Raw genomic sequence first — 18,424 nt, 5'->3', positions numbered from 1 at the left:
TATCATACTATTGTTTGAATTTGACAGTTATAGTCGCACTGTTTTGTGACAATCTTTTGGGTTGTATCCTTAGCACACGTGACAGAAAGCTAATTCCTCCTTTAAGATAAATAAAATTATGCTTACAGCGGTTAAATGGATTTTGGCTAAAATGCTTTGTGCCTCCTAGCTAATTCTGCAGTAAATTATGTTCTGTTTACTCACCTGACTAACATTGGCAGCATTGGATTTAGCTAACAAAATCTCTGGTGTATCAGGAAGGATGTGAATCTGTACTTTGTCTTTGTCCCACGCTTCTTTGTATTTTCTCTATAATATTTTAAGCAAAGAAAAAGATCACACACAGTTGTTTTCAAAATAAGTGAAGAAGAATGCTCAAGGCCAGGAAGAATGCTTAAGACATGAGGCAGCATCTTACTTCATTCAATAGATCGGAGTTGATTTTAGCCTGGACGAGGACAGGCAGGTCCACAATGCTGGTGAAGCTGAGCTTATCTGGTGGTTGCCGGTAATGACGCTCACTGAGGATCTCCTGGGCTCTCTGTACTTTCTTAACATCCAGAGAACCATTGGGCATCCAGCCGCAGCCACGGATCCATTCCAAATCGGACTTGTACAGCAACTGGAGGGAAAATCAGAGAAGCATTTGTTCTGGATAATAAATTCTGTGTTCGATTAGTGGGAACCTATGCACCATTAGAATGCTCAATTGAATTTTTTCAGTGAACTGCATAAGTATCCATCAATGTAACATCCTTATACACTCCGTGTTCTTCTAATTATGACCTCCTGTGCATTCCTGATTTTAATCACTCCACCATACCTTCAGATGCCAAGGACGGTACAGTGGTTAGCACTGCCGCCTCACTGCACCAGGGATCCAGGTTCAATTCCATCCTAGAGTGACTGTCTCTGTGGAGTTTGCATATTCTGCTGTGTCTGCATGGGTTTCCTCACACAGTCCAAGCATGTGCATGGTAGGTGGATTGGCCATGCTAAATTTCCCCTTAGTGTCCAAAGATGTGCAGGTTAGGTGGGGGTTACAGGGATAGGGCGAGGAGTGGGCCTAGGTAAGGTGCCCTTTCAGAGGATTGGTGCAGACTCGATCAGTCAAAAGTCCTCCCTCTGCCTGCACTGTAGGATTTCTATGGATAAGATCATGGGGCGTCATTCTCCGACCCCCCAGAGGGTCGGAGAATGGCCGTTGGCCGCCGTGAATCCCGCCCCCGCCGGTTGCCGAAGTCTCCGAAGGGAGAAAAGTCGGCGGGGCGTTAATGTCGCCGCTGCCGTCGGAGAATGTCACGGGTCTGCGCAAGGCAGCCGATTTTCGGCCTGCCGATATTCTCCCTTCCGGATGGGCCGAAGTCCCGTCGACGTGATGACCGTTCACGTCGACGTAAATGAAACCTCCTTTTCAGCGGCGTGACCCGGTGCTCCAGGTTCACGCCGACCAGCGTGGAGGTGAGTGACGGCCTGGGGGGTTGGCTCTGGGCAGGCAATGGCGTGGCCGCAGTCTGAATGCGTGAGGAGAGGTGTGTCTCGGGTTGTGTGTGTGTGTGTGATGGCGGGCGGGGGGGGGGGGGGGGGGGGGTGGTTAGAGTAGGCTGGGCTCCGGGGGAGTGCCGGGAGGGGTCCGTGCCGGTGAGGTGGATGGGGGGGGTCCGTGCCGGGGAGGAGGTTGGGGGGGGGGGGGTCCGTGCCGGGGTGGAAGTTGGGGGGGGGGGTCCGTGCCGGGGTGGAGGTTGGGGGGGAGTCCGTGCTGGGGTGGAGGTGGGGGGGGTCCGTGCCGGGGTGGAGGTTGGGGGGGGGGTCCGTGCTGGGGTGGAGGTTGGGGGGGGGGGTCCGTGCCGGGGTGGAGGTTGGGGGGGGGGGTCCATGCTGGGGTGGAGGTTGGGGGGGTCCGTGCCGGGGTGGAGGTTGGGGGGGGGGTCCGTGCTGGGGTGGAGGTTGGGGGGGGGGGGTCCGTGCCGGGGTGAGGTTGGGGGGGGGTCCGTGCTGGGGTGGAGGTTGGGAGGGGGGTCCGTGCCGGGGTGGAGGTTGGGGGGGGGTCCGTGCTGGGGTGGAGGTTGGGGGGGGGTCCGTGCCGGGGTGGTGGTTGGGTGGGGGTCCGTGCTCGGGTGGAGGTTGGGGGGGGGGTCCGTGCCGGGGTGAGGTTGGGGGGGGGTCCGTGCCGGGGTGGAGGTTGGGGGGGGGGGTCCGTGCCGTGCCGGGGTGAGGTTGGGGGGAGGTCCGTGCTGGGGTGAAGGTTGGGGGGGGGTCCGTGCTGGGGTGGAGGTTGGGGGGGGGTCTGTGCTGGGGTGGAGGTCGGGGGGGGGGTGTCCGTGCCGGGGTGGAAGTTGGGGGGGGGTCCGTGCTGGGGTGGAGGTTGGGGGGGTCCGTGCCGAGGAGGGGGATGGGAGGGTAAGTGAGTTGGTCCACCTGGCCAGGTGCCAGCCACCAACAGTTGGACCATGCGGTCCATGCCACCTGGCTGGGGGGAGGAGGGGATATGGGCAATGATGATATGTCGTCGTTCCCCTCCCCCCCACCAGGCCGTCATGTTTTCAGATCATCCAGCTATGTTGGCCGCCGTGGTGGCAGCCGCTCATGTCTATGTTGCCCTGGATGAGGAGGAGGAGGAGGAGGAGGAGGAGGAACGTGCCAGAGAGGCGGCGCAGGCTGCCGCAGAGGGGCAGGCGGCAGCCGCCCAGGCTGGAGGGAAACCTGACCGACAGGACGAGGAGGGGGAGGAGGACGTCGCGGCCCCACGGCAATGGAGGCACCCGAGGGCGCCCCGTGTGTACCGGCCCCGGCAGTCATACCAGGACCTCACGGACCGGGAATGCAGGAGGAGACTCCGGATGAGGCGGGAAACCGTGGCACACATCTGCCACCTGCTGGCACACCTGTCACCGCGTGGCACTGGCGGGGGACACCCTCTCCCCGTGTCCGTCAAGGTTACGGTGGCCCTGAACTTTTATGCAACGGGGTCATTCCAGGCACCGAGTGGGGACCTGTCCGGCATATCGCAGACATCGGTGCAACGGTGCATCCGGGCAGTGACAGATGCCCTATATGCCATGGCGCACCGCTACATCCGCTTCCCAGTGGACCGGGCCAGCCAAGATGCCCGGGCCGTGGGCTTCTCTGCCGTGGCCGGGTTCCCCATGGTCCAGGGCGCGATCGATGGGATGCACGTCGCCGTGCGGCCACCTGCAGATAACAGGGCCGTGTTCACTAATAGGAAGGGGACCTATTCGATGAACGTACAGGTGGTCTGCGACCACCGCATGATGATCCTGCACGTCTGTGCCCGTCACCCAGGCAGTGTACACGACTCATTCGTGTTGTCGCGGTCATCCATCCCCGGCATGTACGAGGGACGCCATCCCCGGCTGAGGGGCTGGTTGCTGGGCGACAGGGGCTACCCATTGCGATCGTGGCTGATGGCGCCTACACGGAGGCCACGCAATGAGGTGGAGAACCGCTACAATGATGCCCATGTAGCGACAAGGGGAGTGATCGAGAGGTGCTTTGGCGTGCTGAAGATGCGTTTCAGGTGCCTGGACCTCTCTGGGGGTGCCCTCCAGTATCGGTCAGATAGGGTCGGCCGCATCATTGTGGTGTGCTGCGTCCTGCACAACATAGCCCAACAGAGGGGCGATGTGCCGCAGGCAGAGGAGGGCGGAGTGGAGGAGCAGCAGGAAGAGGCCCAGTCCTCCCAGATGAGGGGGATGGGGGCAATGGTCAGGGCAGACGGGGTAGACACAGGCGGGTGGCTGTCCACCGTTACCGGCTGGCCCAGCGGGCACGGGACAGACTGATAGACGCCCGCTTCACTGACTAGATGGGCGTGGGAATCGGGTAGTATGGCCACAGACCGCGCACCATGGCAACAGCCGACCACCCACACCCCCCGCCCATCCACCCACCCAGCACCCTCACCCCCCTCCCCAACCCCACCCACCCCACCCGCATGCACACCACCCCCCCCCCCCCATTGCCGATCCACCTGCGGCACAACGGGCCGGGCTCACACAGTTGCGGGTGGACGCGTGTCTATCGCAGGCCATGGAGGATGATGACAACCCGCCCTGCGATGAGCTCCTGGCTCTACATCGTTGGACTATGTCTGACCCATGGCCACAGTACCACCATCCACCCGGACCATCCCTGCATGCGGCTGTGACACTGCAGCGCACGGTCCCGTCCTCTGCCCGGGGGATGTTGATGGCGGCCCAGGGGGAAGGGGGCAGACTCACCTGCGGCTGAGGTAAGACCACCCCTCACACACACACTTGCGCTCAACGTACATGACACCCCGCACACTTTGGACAGAGCACAAAGGCAGCTTCGGTAGGTGTAACATTGACTTTAATAACCAAAGGAGTTCATGCACGTGCCCTAGCCCCTAAAACTCATCTGTGCCCTGCACCCGTGCCAACTTACTCAGTGTCTAATTGTTTGGCCTTACGGGCCCTTTGACTACGTCTACGTGGTTCCCCAGACGGTACAGCAGAACTGGAGGTGGACTCCTGTGATTCCTGCCCTCTGACACTGGATCCCTTTGGCGGCCGTTTCCTGGGGCGTCCTGGCCTAGATGGGCCAGGCTGCGGCCCGGGCGACTGGGATGGCGATCTGCCAGCCTGTCCTGCCCGTTGCCCACCCGATGCACCTGGGGCGGAGGGGTGGGAGTCCGAGGTGTCGCGGTGTACCGGGACCTCCCCTACAGAGGGAGCCGGGACGGACCACACCACCTCCTCCTCCCTCGGGTTGCCCGATGGCCCCCAGGCCTCTACATGGGTGGGGGATGCGAACGGACTGGCCATCCGACGCCCCCCCGACATCTGGCGCTGCCAGTCCTGGAGGCCCGTGCTGGTATCGACAGGGGTCTGCAGGTTTGCAGCCATGGAGCCCAGGGGGTTGGCAAACCCTGTCTGTGACAGTGCGACGCCGGCTCGCACATGGCCACTGGCGCCGATGCCCTCAGCGATGGCCTGCAGAGACTGGGCCATGGCCTGCTGAGATTGGGCCATGGCCTGCAGAGACTGGGCCATGGCCTGCTGAGACTGGGCTATGGCGTTGAGCGCCTCTGCCATCTGGCGCTGGCACTGGCTCATGGCCTCCTGTGAAAGGGCAGCCATTTCCTGGGCCACAGACGCCGCCTGCACGGAAGGCCCCAGGCCTCGCAAACTGTTCCCCATGTCTGACACCGTCGCACCCATTGCCTCCACCGCGGACGCCACCCGTGCGGTGTCGGCCTGGGTGGCACGCATGACCGGCACCACTCCCAGCTCCTGGACGCGGGTGGACTCCTCCACCTGCGACCGCAGCCGCCGCAAGCCGCCCGTCACCCTCTTCGCTCGTCTCCGGGTCGGTGGTTGCATCGGATCTATGTGTGGGTGTGGTAACTGCAGGAACCCGGGATCCATCTGGGCGGCAGATGTTCGCTTGGGCTGGGCTGCCCTCCGACCGCCCGGTCCCTCTGCTGCTCCTACCTCCACCTGCTGTACCGGGACGGCTGTGTTGTGCGCACCAGTGAGTGTACCAGACGCCTCATCACTAAAGTGCCCAACCGTGGTGAGTGTTTCTGCGATGGTGGAGGGTGTTGGTGACAGCAGTGGCGTTGTGTCGTGCTCTTCGTTCCACTCCGAGTCCATGGCACTTTGGGGTGGGGGTTCGTCTCCACCCATCCACTCTGAGTCACTGTCCGGTATTTCGTCTTCCTGGGTAGTGCTGTCCCGGGTAGGGGTGTCCTGGGTAGTGGTGTCCTGGGTAGTGGTGTCCTGGCTCGGATGTGACGGGGGCCTGTGGCTGCTCCCCTCGTCGCTGGGTGGTCGCTCCTGCACGTGACGGGGGTGTCGTCTCCCTGTTGCTCCAGGTCTCTCCGTCTCCCGTGGTGTGCGAGGGGCATCCTGCGGGCGTCGCATGCTGGAGGGTCCGGGTCTCTCCGTCTCCCATGGTCTCCGAGGGGCATCCTGCGGGCGTCGCATGCTGGAGGGTCCGGGTCTCTCCGTCTCCCGTGGTCTCCGAGGGGCATCCTGTGGGCGTCGCATGCTGGAGGGTCCGGGTCTCTCCGTCTCCCGTGGTCTCCGAGGGGCATCCTGCGGGCGTCGCATGCTGGAGGGTGCGGGTCTCTCCCTCTCCTGTGGTCTCCGAGGGGCATCCTGCGGGCGGTCTGCATCTGCGGGGATGGGTGCCTGGACGTTTGGTCCTGCGATACACAATGAAGCATGCATGGTTAGACATCAGGCAGTGATCAGGTGATACGGGGGAGGGGGATATAGGGGAGGGGGGATATGGGGACGGGCTGTCGGTGGCTCACTCGCTAGTACGCCCCCGACCTCTGCATCAGCAACCTCCCGGTCCTCAGGTCCGCCAGCCAGTTCCAGGGCCCTTTCCTCGTGTACGGTCAGTGGCCTCTCATCAGCGGGCCCTCCTCCAGTCCTCACATGCTCCCTATTGTTGTGTACGCGCTTCTCCTGTGGGGGGGGGGGGGGGGGGCAGGGGTAAAAACAGTGTTAGGCAGGTATATGAATGCACGCCATCGGTTGCGCGTGCATTGCAGAGGTTAAGGTTAGGGCTGGATTCACTTGGGGATATGGGGGATATGGGGGAGGGGGGATATGGGGGAGGGGGGATATGGGGGAGGGGGGATATGGGGGAGGGGGGACATGGGGAGGGGGGGATATGGGGGAGGGGGGATATGGGGAGGGGGGATATGGGGGAGGGGGGATATGGGGGATATGGGGGAGGGGGGATATGGGGGAGGGGGGATATGGGGGAGGGGGGATATGGGGGAGGGGGGATATGGGGGAGGGGGGGATATGGGGGGTATGGGGGAGGGGGCATATGGGGGAGGGGGGATATGGAGGAGGGGGGGATATGGGGAGAGGGGATATGGGAGAGGCTCACCCTGCCTGCTCTGACGAGGTCGTTCACCTTCTTGTGGCACTGGGTGCCTGTCCGTGGTGTCAGGGCCACAGCGGTGACGGCCTCTGCCACTTCCCTCCACAGACGCCGGCTGTGGCGTGGGGCAACTCTTCGGCCGTGCCCAGGATACAGGGCGTCCCTCCTCTGCTCCACCGCGTCCAGGAGCGCCTCCACATCGCGTGACTCGAACCTCAGGGCTGAGCGACGGCCAGACATCCAGTCGGGTGTTGCGGTCGGGAGTTCCGGTCGGGTGGGGGGGAGCAGCGCGGCCTTATGAGCCGTCACGCCGTGCAGCGCGTATGACGCTGCACGGCGTGAACCACTGCGCAAGCGCGGATCCCGTTACGTCGCTGCTAGCCCATTTCGGGCCGGAGACTATCGACCCATTTTTCCGACGTGACGCAAGTCGGATTTGCGCCGTTTTTTGCGCCGATCGGCGGACTTTCCGCCGTTAACGGAGAATTTCACCCACGATCTCTAGAGTTCCCTCCCAAAACATTTCTGCCTCTCTAGTTTTTTTGTCCTTTAGAATGCGCATGAAAACCTATCCCTTATTTGACCGGGTTTTTGTTTCTGCTCAATGTCAAATGTTGCTTGCTAAGGCATGTGAACTCATACATGCTGGAAGAAAAAGGAGGAGGCAATATAATGAAAATCACTTATTCTCACAAGTAGGCTTCAATGAAGTTACTGTGAAAAGCCCCTAGTTGCCACATTCCGGTACCTGTTCAGGGAGGCTGTTATGGGAATTGAACCGTGCTACTGGCCTGCCTTGGTCGGATTTCAAAGCCAGCGATTTAGCCCTGTGCTAAACAGCCCCTGCCATTAAAGCTGCAATTCTAAATAGGGTGCAGGAAAAAAGACGTGGGGTTTTATATGGACAAATCATTGATGGTTAGCAGGGCAGGCTGAGAAAGTGGTTAATAAGGCCTAGGAGATCCTGGGTTTTATAAATAGAGTCATATACAAAATCAAGGAATTATGCTGAGTCTTTATAAAACACTAGTTTGTGATAGATTGGTGGAGGTTGGACCCGTGTCCTTAGAGGAGATAGGATTAAGAGTTGATAGGGGTGTTGAAAAAAATGAAGGGACAGCGTAGACAAGGGAAACTGTCACCGTTGGCAGGATAGTCAACAATCAAAGGTGACCGATATAAGGTGTATAGCAAAACAACCAAGGTGGTAAGAGGAAAGGTCTTTCTTGCACCAGCAGGTTAGGTTTTGGACTGAACTGCCGGAGAGTGCAAACATAGCTTCAAAAGAAAATTGGATAAGCACATGAGGAAGAAAGAAACTATTGCAAAATTGTGGAGAAAGGGCAAGAGAGTAGGATTAGCTGATCTGCTCCTGTAGAGAGCTAGTACAGACAGAGCAGGCTAAATGGCCTTCCATGCTGTAATCATTCTCTGATAAGGGCCGCGATTCTCCCCTATCCGGCGGGGTGGGGGTCCCGGTGGGATGGAGTGGCGGGAACCACTCCGGCGTCGGGCCGCCCCAAAGGTGCCTTTCTCCGCACCTTTAGGGGCCAAGCCTTCACCTTGAGGGGCTAGGCGCCACGCCAGCCGGGGCCGAAAGGACTTCGCCGGCTGGCGGAAGTCCGCGCAGGCGCGGGAGCGTCAGCTGCTGCTGACATCATCCCCGCGCATGCGCAGGGGGGGTGTCTCTTACGCGTCGGCCATGGTGAAAGCTGTGGCTGAGGTGGAGGGAAAAGAGTGCCCCCACGACACCGGCCTGCACGCGGATCGGTGGGCCCCAATCGTGAGCCAAACCACCGTGGGGGCACCCCCCAGGGCCAGATCACCCCGCGCCCCCCCCCCAGGATCCCGGAGCCCGCCCGCGCCGCCTAGTCCCGCCAGTAAGAGAGGTGGTTTGATTCTCGCCGGTGGGACAGGCATTCCAGCAGCGGGACTTCGGCCCATCGCGGGCCGGAGAATTGCCGGGGGGGGTCCCGCCGTCCGGCGCGGCGTAATTCCCGCCCCTGATGAATATCCGGTGCCGGAGAATTCGGCAGCCAGCGGGGGCGGGATTCACGCCAGCCCCCGGCGATTCTCCGACCCGATGGGGGGTTCGGAGAATCCCGCCCAAGGTTCCTACGAAATACCTTGGAAAATGTTAAAACCCAAGTTGTTGTTAATTGATGCTGTTGAACATGGGTCACTCCATCCCTGTACGTGGCCTTGAAATTCCTAATGCATGAAACTGTTTTGATGGTTTCTCTGAGATGCCCCTCTAATAGGATTTAGCTCATTTATCTTTTGCAGATTAATATCTTTGCTAAAAATTCACCAAGAGAGAAATTCATTCAGCAGTTTTGTGCTAATATTCCATGGTGTAATCTCAGGATACATTTCCTCCCTTCAGATAAGCTGAAAAATAAATTATTTAATGCTGCTAGTACCTCAATAAGAAGGCTTGAATTTACTGCTCTAAGATGTGATTGAATTGTAATCAGTATTAACTTCATAAATATTTTTACTGAAGTGGAAATATATGAACACTCACATCGCTCTGCAATTCATAGGCCTTCTTGGCCTGGATCACATCGTTCTGGTCTGGCAGGCAGGTCCACTGGTGCAGATAACGTCTGTAGTCAATGTCGCTGACCAGGGTTTGGCATTTCTTGGCCAACAGGATGTCCAGCATGTCGACTGGCATGTTGAACTTGGTCTTGGTTTTCTCAAAATCTTTCTTGTACTCCCTGTCGCTCTGCATCTTGCCTACATGCATACACCAAACCATCTTGGGGTCATCGTGAATGTCACGGCATCCAACATGGTGGCCAAGCTGCTTGCGATAGGCTTCTTTGTATTTGTACTGGTTAAAAGAGGAAAGAATAACATTTATGCACATTGTAATCGTTAATCTCATAGATCATTAAGGGGAGGCACTGGGTATGTTACACATTTAATGTTATCTTTGTTGACATGCAGCATTACGAATGGCATCAATATATAAATTCAAACGTTTCTGTGCTTAAACAACTTCATAACTCCTCCATTCTCAAATAGGACTCCCTCCTGCTACTGATGTACAATTGGTTTATCAGTTAAATTAATTAATTTTTAATTATACTGCAAGAATCCTCCTGTTAATCCCTATCTGTCCCTTGTTTTTCCTTTTAATTGTTCTTTGTGCATTTCAATTTCTGTACCTGGGCAATTAATGGGACCTATGCCTTTAAGATGGACTCGACCTTTATTTATTTTTTAAAAAGGGCACTCCAGCAGGATGTGTTGTTTCGTCTTACATCAGTGATGACACCTCTTGATTCACTTGGCTGTCAGCCAATAGGCTGTGCAGATTTCTGGGCTTAGCTGATAATCTATACTGATTGGTGCTGACTGTTCTGGAATGTTCCTTCCTCTGTGGCACTGGTTTTTGCTTTTAGTTTAGTTTTGAACAGAAGCTGGAGGGCTACAGCTCGGTTTCTCTCTCTCATCTGATGGATTCTTTCTGAAGGTCCAGAGTAAAGACCTTTCTCTCTGTACAACCTGTTTGAGCAGCAAAGAAAATCCAGTCCAGCACCAACCGCAGACAGGGCCAGGGACGAAATTCTCCAGAAACGGTGCGATGTCCGCTGACTGGCGCCCAAAACGGCGCAAATCAGACAGGCGGAATGTTCCGCATCTTTGGGGGCTGAGCCCCAACCTTGAGGTGCTAGGTCGGCGGCGGACGAATTTCCGCCCCGCCAGCTGGCGGAAAAGGCCTTTGGTGCCCCGCCAGCTGGCGCGGAAATGACATCTCAGGGCGGCGCATGCGCGGGAGCGTCAGCAGCCGCTGACAGCATTCCCACGCATGCGCAATGGAGGGAGTCTCTTCTGCCTCCGCCATTGTGGAGACCGTGGCAGAGGCAGAAGGGAAAGAGTGCCCCCATGGCACAGGCCCGCCCGCGGAACTGTGGGCCCCGATCGCGGGCCAGGCCACCATGGGGGCACCCCCCGGGGCCAGATCACCCCGCGCCCCCCCCAGGACCCCGAAGCCCGCCTGCGCTGCCTTGTCCCGCCGGTAAGGTAGGTGGTTTAATTTACGCCGGCGGGACAGGCATTTTAGCGGCGGGACTTCGGCCCATCCGGGCCGGAGAATCGCGCGGGGGGGCCCGCCAACCGGCGCGGCGCGATTCCCGCCCCCGCCGAATCTCAGGTGCCGGAGACTTCGGCAACCGGCGGGAGCAGGATTCACGCCAGCCCCCGGCGATTCTCCGACCCGGCGGGGGGTCGGAGAATTTTGCCCCAGTTGTTTAAAAACCCTTTTTGAAATCTCACGTGGGGAACTCTACTCTTATCTGAGATAGGTTGTTAGACATTCTGGTGAAGTTGGACCCAAATATGAATTACACAGGCTGGAGGTTGTTCTTTTGGAGTGAAGACCCAGGTTAATAAAAGCTACAGTAACTCCCCAGAGATAATCCTACAGCCTGGGAGTTCTGACTGAATGTTCTTGGCAGAAGATCCTCGTTAGCAATCCAACCGCTGGTTTCAATCACTCCGGGTCCTGGAAGGACATCCTATTGCTGCAACGACTTCAACATGCGAAACAAGGACACTCATCTTCTATTTCATATTTTAATTCCAACTAATTTTACCCCTCCCTGATTAGCTGGCCATTATTCTATTATAAATATTGCACGCTATATCTCTATTTTTATTATAAATAAACGGTTGTCATGTTTCAATTACAAATCTGCCGCCTGTAAGTCATTGGGGCAGTCAAGGGCCAAAGATCTGAGAAACTTTCTTGGATAATTCACTTTGTGTTGAGACTCTGGGGTCTGGAATTGACCGCCGACGAACCCAGGGTGTCGTAACCATACATATTCATAAATAAATAAATCATTGGGGCCATCACTTTTAAGTAACTTGGATATAGTTACTTGAGAGGGTTAGCTTTTATTGGTAGAGCGATTGAGTTTCGGAGCCATGAGGTCATGTTGCAGCTGTACAAAGCTCTGGTGCGGCCGCATTTGGAGTATTGCGTGCACTTCTGGTCGCCACATTATAGGAAGGATGTGGAAGCATTGGAAAGGGTGCAGAGGAGATTTACCAGAATGTTGCCTGGTATGGAGGGAAGATCTGGGGCGAAATTCTCCGTAATCGGCGCGATGTCCACCGACCGGCGCCAAAAATGGCGCAAATCAGTCCGGCATTGCGCCGCCCCAAAGGTGCGGAATCCTCCGCATCTTGAGCGGCCGAGCCCTAACCTTGAGGGGCTAGGCCCACGCCGCACTGATTTCCGCCCCGCCAGCTGGCGGGAAAGGCCTTTGGTGCCCCGCCAGCTGGCGTGGAAATGACATTGCCGGGCGGCGCATGCACGGGAGCGTCAGCGGCCGCTCACGGCATCCCCGCGCATGCGCAGTGGAGGAGGTCTCTTCCCCCTCTGCCATGGTGGAGACCATGGCGAAGGCGGAAGGAAAAGAGTGCCCCCACGGCACAGGCCCGCCCGTGGATCGGTGGGCCCCGATCGCGGGCCAGGCCACCGCGGGGGCACCCCCCGGGGCCAGATCGCCCCGCGCCCCCCCGAGGACCCCGGAGCCTGCCCACACCACCTTATCCCGCTGGTAAGGTAGGTGGTTTAATCCACGCCGGCGGGACAGGCATTCCAGCAGCGGGACTTCGGCCCATCCGGGCCGGAGAATCGCCGGGGGGGGGGCCCGCCAACCAGCACGGTGCGATTCCCGCCCCCGCCGAATCTCCGGTGCCGGAGAATTCGGCAACCGGCGGGGGCGGGATTCACGCCAGCCCCCACCGATTCTCCACGCGGCGGGGCGTCGGAGAATCTCGCCCCTTATGAGGGAAGGCTGAGGGACTTGAGGCTGTTTTCGTTAGAGAGAAGAAGGTTAAGAGGCGACGTAATTGAGGCATACAAGATGATCAGGGGATTAGATAGGGAGGACAGTGAGAGCCTTTTTCCTCGGATAGTGATGTCTAGCACGAGGGGACATAGCTTTAAATTGAGGGGAGATAGATATAGGACAGATGTCAGAGTTAGGTTCTTTACTCAGAGAGTAGTAAGGGCATGGAATGCCCTGCCTGCAACAGTAGTGGACTCGCCAACACTAAGGGCATTCAAATGGTCATTGGATAGACATATGGACGATAAGAGAATAGTGTAGATGGGCTTTAGAGTGGTTTCACAGGTCGGTGCAACATCGAGGGCCGAAGATCCTGTACTGCGCTGTAATGTTCTATGTTCTATGTTCTAAGCAAGAATTTGCTGTTACAGTAACATTAAAGCTAATGGCACCAACATGGATAAATAATGCAGTCGCTTCAGGCCAGGAGCAAATGCACAGTTAAATGTGAATTTCCAGAAGTTGCTTTCTGAGCTGTGTTCCTCGCCCTTAGATTTCTGCTTTAGGAACTTGTATTTTCAATTAACAATTAAACTTGACACAGAAATGTAGGTCTTGTCACTACAGGCGGGAGTAGCCTGTTAACAACATGATAAAAGTGAATGGTTGCAACCTCTCCAGCACCAGAAATTAAATATTATAAGTCCAAAAGCAGTCCAAAGACGTGTAGGTTAGGTGGATTGGCCATAATAAATTGCCCACAGTGACCAAAAAAAGGTTAGGAAGGGTTAGAGGGATAGGGTGGAAGTGAGGGCTTAAGTGGGTTGGTGCAGACTCGATGGGCCGAATGTAATAGCTTCTGCACTGTATGTTCTATGTAATAGCAGAATACCAGTTTTGAATCTTTAAGGGAGATTTTTTAATTCTTACCTTTCTTTTCTTTGCTACCTCATTTTCTCTTTCTCTCTTAATCCAATTTTAATTAACCTCTCTATTTCTTTTTCCATACTCAGTTCAATATTGAACTGATCCAGTCTAATTCACCATACTTCTCGGTCCTTCCTCTGTTTATTTCCAAATCCTTAAATCTTATGAGTTAAGGAGCTACCTTGTTGCTTGCAATGTTTCCTTCATTGGAAGCACCCATGATCAACTTTCACTTGCAATAGTTTATAGGGCATTTTTTTCTAGCTGAAGGAACTGGTGCAAGTCTAACTGTGCACAAAGTTTGCTGCTCTGTGACAGTCGGACCTTGGCCATTAGTTTATAAATGGAAAAAATACTTTAATCAACAGCAGGCTTAAGCAACACTCTCAGAAATTGATAGCATCAGATAGCTGCATGTGCACACTTACATCACTGGCAATATCTCTGCAAGCTTTTGCAGCCTTGATTGAGATGGCGTCATTCCTGAGATCATATCCATCCTTTTTCGATTCTTCCCAATTGAGTTTATATAATTTCTATGCACCATAAAAGAGGAATAATGAAACTTCAGTCAAATATTAGTCACAGATAGCAAGCCATTGTGAACTCAAAGACCAACCACCCCACCACCACTCCTCCCAAGGTCAAGCGCCAATTCTCCCCATGGCCAACACGCCCCAGGTTCCTCCGCTCCCACCCACCCCCCACCCACTCACCCCCTATCACTGCTCCTATTTGTTATGTACGTGCAGATTGAATATCAACCATGGTGGTATTGAATGGCAGAGCAGGCTTGGAGAACTCAATGACCTACTCCTGCTCCTATTTTGTTGGAGGGAGGGGGGGTTATTTCTGAGCCATACAAACTAGTGAGTGCCAGGTTTTGATCTTTGATCCATGCCGTACCCGACAAGTTTAACATCATTTGCATTCAGAAGCAGTCGTTTGCACTCCTTTGACATCAATTGACATCAAAAGCCATCATTAAACTACCATTTAACATTGATTGCATGCAAAAGCAATTATTTGGTCAATCTTTGACATTGATTACGCTCAAAAGCTTTCATCTCACTATCATATATCAAGTAACATAATTGACATCAATGGCATTAATTGCCCCAAACTGTAGTGCTGAAACATTTGTGATTAGCAACGTCATTTAAGCACTTAGACACCAAAAACCATCAGAGTTTCATATTTCTGAATTTCCAGAGCACCAAATTCCGAAAACCTTTGAAAAAGCAGGCTTTCGAGCAACTCTTGCTATTTGATGTGAAGATAGCAAAACATTGCTGATCTGGGCTCAACCATTCCAAATTAGAATATTTGATGGTAAATGATCGCTAATAGTTTTTGAACACAAAAATGATGCCAAGATTTTCGAGTTATGGTGGGATTAATGGGAGACTGTTGCTGGGTTCTAAGGCTAGTGCTTTGGGAATGTGGGTTCAAATCCCACAACGGCAGCTGGCGGAATTTAATTCAATTAATAAAATGAATCTGGAATTGTCTATCCTAACAAGACCCCTCAGAATTTTGAAGGTTTTCAATGAGATCACCTCTCATTCTTCTAAACTCCAAAGAATAGAAGTCCAAGGGGCAGCACGGTAGCACAAGTGATTAGCACTGTGGCTTCACAGCGCCAGGGTCCCAGGTTCGATTCCCCGCTGGGTCACTGTCTGTGCGGAGTTTGCACGTTCTCCCCGTGTTCGCGTGGGTTTCCTCCGGGTGCTCCGGTTTCCTCCCACAGTCCAAAGACGTGCAGGTTAGGTGGATTGGCCATGATAAATTACCCGTAGTGTCCATAAGGGTTGGGAGGGGTTATTGGGTTGCGGGGATAAGGTGGAAGTGAGGGATTAATGTGGGTCGGTGCAGACTCGATGGGCCGAATGGCCTCCTTCTGCACTGTATGTTCTATGTCTATGTCTAAGTTACAGAGTTTCTCATCATAGGACAACACCCTCATGCTTATATAGTGAACCTGTGCTGTACTGCCTCCAATGCAACTCTATCCTTTCTTAAATGTGGAGACCACGACTGCACACAATACTCCAGATGTGGTCTCACCAAAACCCTGTACAACTGTAGCAAGACTTCTTTATTATTGTACTCTAATATCCTTGTAATAAAGGTAACCATACCATTCACCTTCCTAATTGCTTGCTGCACATGCTTTCTAATTCTCTTGGACCAGAGCACCCAAGTGTTTGACCATCAACACTTACAAGCTTCACATTTAAAAAAATATTCTTCTTTTTTATTCTTAAAATCAAAGTGAACAACTTCACACTTCCCTTTATTGTATGCTATCTGCCATCTTGTTGCCCACTCACTTAAACTAACAAAACCTCTTTGCAGCCTCTCTGTGTCCTCCCCGCAGCTTACTTTCTCACCTACCTTGGTGTCATCAGCAAACTTAGTTTATTCTCTGTGTCCTTGTTTAAATCATTAATATAATTTGTAAATAGCTGAGGCCCCAGCACTGATCCTTGTGGCGCTCCATTATTCACTGCTTGCCAAATTGTAAGAGTCCCGTTTATGCTCATTCTCTATTTTCTATCCATTAACTAATCTTCTGCCCAAGCTAAAATATTACATCCAACTCCATAAGCCCTTAACTTGCCTATTAAAGTTTTGTGTCATAGCATCTTACCAAATGCTTTTTAGAAATCCCATCAAAGAATTTAAAAAGCTGTTCTCCGCTGGGGTTTATAATTTATAAGTTAGGAAGGTCTCAAAATATCTCTAGGTGGGAAATATAAGTTAGCATTTCCTTCTTGATTACTATTTAGTGACACCACTGAAAATTGTATCATTTTTCAGGTAATAGTCTCAGCAATGCACGCACATAGAAAGCATCCTCTCTGGCTGCATCACAGCCTGGTATGGCAACTGCTCGGCCCAAGACCGCAAGAAACTTCAGCGAGTTGTGAACACAGCCCGGTCCATCACACAATCCTGCCTCCCATTCATTAACACCATCTACACCTCCCACTACCTGGGAAAAGGGGCAGCATAATCGAAGACCCCTCCCACCCGGCTTACTCACTCTTCCAACTTCTCCCATCAGGCAGGAGATACAAAAGTCTGAGAACACGCATGAATAAACTCAAAAACTGCTTCTTCCCCGCTGTTACCATACTCCTAAACAACCCTCTTATGGACTGACCGCATTAACACTACACCCCTGTATGCTTCACCCGATGCCAGTGTTTATGTTGCCCTATTATGTATTTTCTTTTATTTCCTTTTCTTTTCATGTACTTAATGATCTGTTGAGCTGCTCGCAGAAAAATACTTTTCACTGTACCTCGGTACATGTGACAATAAACAAATCCAATCCAATCCAATATACGATCATAAGACATAGGAGCAGAATTAGGCCACTTGGCCCATCGCGTCTGCTTCGCCATTCAATCATGGCTGATATTTTCGCATCCCCATTCTACTGCCTTCACCCCATAACCCCTTACCCCCTTATTAATCAAGAACCTATCTATCTCTGTCTTAAAAACACTCAGTGATTTGGCCTCCACAGCCTTCTGTGGCAAAGAATTCCACAGATTCACCACCCTCTGGCTGAAGAAATTCCTCCTCATCTCTGTTTTAAAGGATCGTCCCTTTAGTCTGAGATGGTGTCCTCTGGTTCTAGTTTTTCCTACAAGTGGAAACATCCTCTCCACTTCCACTCTATCCAGGCCTCGCAGTATCCTACAAGTTTCAATAAGATCCCCTCTCATCCTGCTGAACTCTAACGAGTACAGACCCAGAGTCCTCAACCGTTCCTCATATGACAAGTTCTTCATTCCATGGATCATTCTTGTGAACCTCCTCTGGATCCTTTCCAAGGCCAGCACATCCTTCCTTAGATGAGGGGCCCAAAATTGCTCACAATACTCCAAATTGGGTCTGACCAGAGCCTTATACAGCCTCAGAAGTACATCCCTGGTCTTGTATTCTAGCCCTCTTACTGGTGAGGTACCCCATACTGGTGAAATACATTTACATCTTCCACAAACTAAAAAGGCACTTTGACCATTCTGTTTGTCGAGGAGTGACATCAAATGGATTAAAATCACCTTGCAGGAGGCTCCCATTCTTAAAATGTGTGACCTCAGTCTTCACAATTATGTAGAAACATACATATAGCTTTTGCTGCAAGAGTTAAATAAATCGCAACGCAGGTAATGACACAACAAATGTGAAGAAGGAAATAGAAACCATGATAATTGTGTGCTGCCCACTAACTGACAAAAGAATACTGAGTATTTCTTACCGAACTGATGTTGGCAGAATTCTGTTTAGACAACACCATCTCAGGCGTATCACTTGGAAGGTGAATTATGAGCTTGTCATTCTCCCAAGCACTATGGTACAGGCGCTGAAGGTAGGGGAAAGAACGGATCCATTAATTCTTCCAGTAATGACCTGACAAAATCTAATACTTGTTTTAATATGCGCAGAAAACTCTTGTAGATCACTATTTCCTATGAACAACCATTGCGAACCTCTACCCAAACAATGTTATTGGAGCCACACTTTCTAACCATTCACCAATTGACATAGATAGGTAGGTAATAAGCCACAATCCACAAGGGATCATAGGTATCTCTCCCTATTAGAGAGACACAATTGGAGCTTCAAATCAAGCATGTGGCAGGTGAAATTGTAAATGAAAGACAGAACATTTAATGAGAAGTACAAATGAATATTGTAATGAATGCCACAGTTTTCATGTCTAATCTATATGTCAAATTTACTTTTCACATAACAGCTGAAATGCTTCTATTTCTTTG

The 18,424-nt window shown here is 53.2% G+C and overlaps 1 protein-coding gene across 50 annotated transcripts in view; it reads right to left on the bottom strand.

Annotated features, from left to right (window-relative positions):
• The window catches only part of neb (nebulin), a 376,446-nt gene that overhangs the window by 170,570 nt on the left and 187,452 nt on the right, over positions 1-18,424 (bottom strand). For all 50 annotated transcript variants that reach the window (XM_072470732.1, XM_072470804.1, XM_072470803.1 and 47 more), the window contains 5 exons: positions 17,905-18,009; positions 14,057-14,164; positions 9,416-9,727; positions 419-622; positions 205-309 (listed from right to left, as the gene is read on the bottom strand). In XM_072470732.1, coding sequence (XP_072326833.1) covers positions 205-309; positions 419-622; positions 9,416-9,727; positions 14,057-14,164; positions 17,905-18,009 — 834 coding nt within the window. The remainder of the gene's footprint in view (positions 1-204; positions 310-418; positions 623-9,415; positions 9,728-14,056; positions 14,165-17,904; positions 18,010-18,424) is intronic.

This window comes from Scyliorhinus torazame, chromosome 2 (assembly GCF_047496885.1).
Source record: "Scyliorhinus torazame isolate Kashiwa2021f chromosome 2, sScyTor2.1, whole genome shotgun sequence".
In the NCBI taxonomy this organism is placed as follows: domain Eukaryota; kingdom Metazoa; phylum Chordata; class Chondrichthyes; order Carcharhiniformes; family Scyliorhinidae; genus Scyliorhinus; species Scyliorhinus torazame.
This window is presented reverse-complemented; position numbering and strand designations above follow the sequence as displayed.